Raw genomic sequence first — 5,892 nt, 5'->3', positions numbered from 1 at the left:
GGTTTCTAACACTGTAATAATACTACCGTGCGCACGGACGTTAAGACGTATGTGTACACATTCGTAAGTCCTTAAAATGCTCAAATTACTCTTTTCCTTTAAGATTCCTTTTAAAATTCTCAAAATTACTCTTTAAATAGAGCATGTTTTAGCATATAATACTTTTCAATAAGAACCGTGCGTGCTTCGTGAGGGTCAAAGTACGGCGGATCACCTAACTAGTCCTCAGTGACGAGTTCAAATCTAGTATATATTATACCAATAGGTTAATCATTCTCATAGAGCGAACGAATCACCGTTGAAGACCTGGGTGCTGATTGAGACCGATGGTGAAGTTGTTATTGCTCATTGTGATTGTATGGCAGGGTATGTTATAGTTGATTTAACAAATATCTTTAAATTTAAATGTTTTGTTGTTCTAAAATTAATAAAGCCTGACAAATTTATAGCATTTGATTAATATTTTTTTCATCAACAGGTTGTGTGAAGTTTGCAGCCATGTAGGTGCAGTGTTGTTCGCATTGGAGACAGGAACTCGGATCCGGGATACACAAACTTGCACGGAGAAAAGTTGCCAATGGGTTTTGCCTACCAGTTTAAAACAGGTATTTGTCCAACCCAAATTTATGTATTTGTCTACTTTATTTTTTTTAATAGTGGCATGTAATTGTGTGACTTCAAATTGCAAAATGCATTCCTTTAGATTCTTTAATTTAATTTAAAAAATGCAGAGGAATTTACGATTCAAAATTGTAACCCATATTCATAATTTTTTGAGTAACATGTTCATTGTATAATTAATTGTGTAGAAATTCAAAACATTGATTTTGCATCTGCGAAAAGGAAGAAGAGGGAGGGAGTTGGACAATGAGTTAACTTCACCGACAGCACTACGTCGTTTAAATTCACAGTCACAAGTGTAGGCAATCACCCCTACTGAGGAGGAGAAACTTGGTTTTTTTTAAAGCTGTAAGTACTGTATTTTGATTATTTAGCATAAACAGGTTTTAGATGAACCCACCACCATATTTGTGTTGGCCCTTTATATGAGAGTACAAAAAATGACAGTACTGTGCATGTAAATGTAGTGTTAGCAGAGGTAGTGGCCTCTATAACTGTTAAGGTCAAAGTGCGTATCAAGGCGAAACGAGAACAGCTGAGGAGGACGAGAAACGTGTTTGACATAGGTGTAGGCCTATTGTAATAATTTGTTAGTTTTTCGAAACACAGAATTCATGGATGCAAGGAGGTATATATCATAACTTAGATTATCGTTTATTAATATTAGAATACACATATAAGTCGTCAGTTCATTAGCTACACATTTTATAATAGTTTTAAACTGTTTCTTATTCATTGCAGTTTTCACGTAACCAACAATAACCATTGCAAACTCTATGCCTGATTCATGTATTGTAGCCTGCGGTTATTGATTGATATTAAAACGAGGTTTCAGTAGAGACCCTTGCCATCTAGTTATCCGAGTCTCCGAGAGTTTAATTAACTTTACAGTGCATGTTTGTTATTATAGATAAGTGAGACTGGTAGCAAATCATCAGTATTGTCGATAAAACCAACACAACGATTGCCGATTGATTTGACAACTCTCTTTGATGTTGAGGCTCTGAAACTGCAATTTCATGAACTTTTGACCAGGTGTGCTGAAGTGGGAAAAAACATCATAGTGACAGAGGAGATGTAATATAACTTTGAAAAACTGACAAGGGATCAGGCTTCTTCAAAAGAATGGTACATACAGATTGGGTTGCATAACAGCGTCAAGAATGAAATCTGCTTGTCACACTGATCCTGCCAAACCTTCACCGAGTCTCATAAATTCGATCTTTTCCCTAACAAGTTCAGATTTACAAATGAAGCTACCAAGTAAGTCATATTAAACTTTTTTTGTGATGAAGGAAATGTTGTTTTTTTAACTGCTATGGAAATAGTTTACTCATTTAAAAATTGTGTTAATTTTGTTGTATTTCAGATGGGGATGTGATCATGAGAAAACAGCACAGACTCTCTATTTCAGTCTTCAGAAGTCCAAGCATCAAGAGTTCAATGGTAAAGATGGTGGTCTTCATTTGAACCCAGATTACCCATACATAGGTATGATGGAGTGGTGGAGTGTGAATGTTGCGGGAAAGGTGTTTGTGAAATTAAGGTATATAATCTTCCCTTATATTTTGTTTTTCTAATAAAAAGAAGTTACTGTTATATTTTTTTTTTACTGTATCTTGGCCTTTTTTGATTTACATGTTAATGGTTTTTCAATTTATAGAGCGAAAATTACAAAAAGTCTCGAAGCGCTAAGTAAAACAAGTGTAAGATGATGTTCAAGGAAAAAAGAGAAAGTCAATGCCAACACCTAAACTGGAGTATGGGGATACGCCCTCATCGCTAACCAGGGTTAAATTATACAATAATCGGGGAACGGCTGCGGGGCACAAGAATAGGTTTTTTTTCAAACTGAATACACTTTAACAAAACATCTTTCATTATCTTCCAGTGCCCGCTATGCTTTAAAGGTGAAACAATCGAAGACACTGCGGCCAGTAAGAAATCTTGTATTCAACAAACAGAAAATGGGATTAAATTGGAAAGAAAGCATGCTACTATCAGGTCCAGACACAAATTCTAATTTGTCAAACAAAGTATTGCGACTTTGTTGTGTTCACAACTAAGGAAATAAGCATCAAAAGGATATACCCAGATAAAGATTTCATCAAAAGTATGGTAGAGAAAGCTAGGCATTTTTTTTGGAGTGGGCATCCTTTCTCAACTTGTTGCCAACTGGTACAGCTCACAGGTATTAAAGGCTCCAACGCGAAATGATGAAGCAGGGCTATTTTGCTATTGCAAAAAAAAGGATGATGGTAGATTACAGGTGGCATGTGGAAATCAAAACTGTGCATGGCGATGGTTTCATTTGGATTGTCTTGGATTGAAAGGAGTGCCATAGTCTAAGAATTGGCTGTGCCCTACATGTTGCAAGATGTCACACTTAAAGACATTACAATTAATGATGCCTATGAAACAGTAATTAAGTCCACAGTTAACATTTTGTAACTCAAATGCTGCAATATACAATATTCCATATTTTTCTTAACCCTTATCGTGTCGTAGGCGCAATAGTGCGACAGCAAAAAATTTACCGTTGAATGCCCTAGGCGCACTAGTGCGACACATCCAAGTATACATGGATTTCGCCCTCTATACTGTCTATATATCATTCTGATGCTCATATGTTTTTGCATCCGGGTTACTTACACTTTGAACTTCTCGAATAAACAAAAATCTTGACAACTTTTATTGAAAAATATTTTATATATCAAACAAAAATGTCAACTTATTTTTGAAAATTTCAGTGTGGCTGCGCAGCAGCGATATACTGTGGAACGAGCCATACACTATGTTTTTGATGATAATAGTGTGGATAGTGACCAGGAACATTTTTGTGGAATTATAATTGTGTTTCTGTAGGCTAGTGAGAGTGATGAGAGTGATGGTTATGATGGGAAAGAAGCTAATATCACCGGTGGTGCAGCAGGGACGAGGTAGGACTAGGGCCTAGCCTAGGCCTAGACGAAGTTAGGCCTACAGTAGCCTATACAAAGAAATAGGCCAAATTGGATGGCGGAAACGGAACATTTCCCTGATTGTAAAACAATTTTTTTTACAAACCAGTATCACATATAGAATATATGTGCTATGAGGATTATTTTTTTTTTATAAATAGTTTTTTGTTTAGGGTTCAAGAAATATGTGAAAATTTCATTTAAAGAGAGATACTAATTTCTGCTGTGTAATTATGTAGTTTTGTAAAAGTAAACTGGCATGCCAGAATGTCACGCACCAGCGATTTTCAGCATGCTAAGGGTTAAATTATACCTTATAGTACAAATGTTAACATACAGTTATGACAAAATACAGGCAATAATATTAGACTCATTTAACTCAAACTATTGTACATATATATTTACAAATCTTCATTGTAGTACTGTACTTCAAACAAGTGCTTTTTTACTTGCAATATTGATTCAATGTACTGTAATTAAATACCGAAGCCGATTATTTTGAGTTTTATTTTAAATTAATTTACCTCTGCAATATAGTACATGCTGATTTACAAACTTTCACAGTATGTATTGTATAGTAATATTCCAAAATGGTACTTTTTTCAAATTTAAATACCAAAGATGATTAAGACAACTCTCCACTATATGTATTGTACTAGTATTTTTTTGGGTTGTGATTTTTTTTACAACTTACAATACTGATTCTATGTACTGTACTTAAATACAGAAGCTGATCATTATCTTAAGTAAGTTTTATTTTTAAATTAATTTGCCTCTGCAACTATTTTACATATTTATTTACAAACCTTAACAGGGAAAAGTAAGGAGTTTTCTAGCCAAAAGGCGGTGGGTGGACCACACACATTTTCGCCAGCCACAACAAAATCCCCATACAGTAATAGCCGCATGTGGCTGACGGGCAGCAATCTTCCCACTACACTTTAGAATTGGTTAAAACTCTTACTTGTGGTTGGAGTTATGGATTCTTCTACATCACAAATGAGTTTGAGTTGTCCTGCTATCCAAGACACAAGGCTGGTAAAATCTGGAGAACATGAGCCTGCACGGAGAGCCTCTGCAAACAGGTCTTCCTGAAGAAAAGGTCCATCATACCTGCAAAAAATATATAGATCTGCCTGGTTAACTAAAGATTCCAATGCTCACCATTCAATCAGGAGTCTCCCCAATTTTCTTGTAATCTCTGTCTCCCAAATTTTGTGAAATTATTTTCAATTTTCAAAAATAGGTACCTAAAAGGTACTGTACATGTGGCTACTGAGCTCATAAAAAGAAATACTGGTGCGGCGCTTTTCATGCCCGTTCCCATGTTACATATCTCACATTCCCGTAGTACAGTAGGCCTAACATAAGTCCAATGTCATAGTAAATTAACACTTTAATACAAAAAAAAAAGAAATACTTGTGTATTCATTGTGTTATTTATTTATCTTAATAACACTGTATACATTGTATTTAAAACCCAAATTCTTTAGTTACACAATAGGTACTAACATACTCTTAAGAGCCACGACGGGGCGATTTTTTTAGCATTTAGGGTAATTCAAAACTATATAATCTGATTCCACGATTTTGTAACAAGATAGCAATAAAGGCTTTTATTTTAATTATAGGTCGGTTTATTACAGAAAACATATTTTTAAAAACTTTTTATCACTTGCAAATTGACATTTTATTGGACATTTCAAACATTTTTGCCTGCAGTCTGGATGTTTAATTTTGTGAATGAAAATTTCCCAAATAGTTGTCTGTACTGAACACGATGGATCAATCAACATCATTCTTTAATATTTTTAGGCCATATCTTGCGTTGAACTTTTTGGTTCCTGAGAGCTGTATAACCTTAGCTTTTATGGTTATGAGTTTAGTGTTGAGTTTGTTGTTCTGGGTTATAAATTCCTAAATTTTGAATGGTATCTCTTCCAACTGCTTTATTTTAATTTTTGAGTTTATAAGAATATTGGTCTAAAAATCCCTCATTTTCACTGGACTTTGGTTTTCAATAGTTCTGGAATTCAGTGTGCTATGAAGCAGAAAAAACAGTTTCTTGGAAATTGTCTGCAGTGGTTTGTAATTGTAATTAGAAGTACTGATTGGTACTGAAGATACAATATGAATGTAGGCTTCCCATGTCTTCTTTTTTTTTTTGCCATATTTTTCAATTCATTAACCTGAAATGATAAAGTGTAAAATGCAAAATTAATTATTCATGGTGAAAAATTAGTGAAATATGAAAATGACTATAGATTTTTTAATGAAGCTTTACATACATACCTTAAAGGCACCCTTGCAG

General features: G+C 34.5%; 1 protein-coding gene across 1 annotated transcript in view; it reads right to left on the bottom strand.

The window, feature by feature from the left end:
- Positions 1 to 5,892, bottom strand: part of LOC117105606 (protein FAM98A-like) — a 67,479-nt gene that overhangs the window by 58,886 nt on the left and 2,701 nt on the right. Inside the window, exon 2 of the mRNA XM_033246784.1 lies at positions 4,546 to 4,694. Within this exon, the coding sequence (XP_033102675.1) occupies positions 4,546 to 4,694 (149 nt within the window). The remainder of the gene's footprint in view (positions 1 to 4,545; positions 4,695 to 5,892) is intronic.

The sequence above is a fragment of the Anneissia japonica genome, unplaced genomic scaffold, assembly GCF_011630105.1.
Source record: "Anneissia japonica isolate Jap-2015-1 unplaced genomic scaffold, ASM1163010v1 scaffold2320_len370340_cov150, whole genome shotgun sequence".
Taxonomy (NCBI): Eukaryota; Metazoa; Echinodermata; class Crinoidea; order Comatulida; family Comatulidae; genus Anneissia; species Anneissia japonica.
This window is presented reverse-complemented; position numbering and strand designations above follow the sequence as displayed.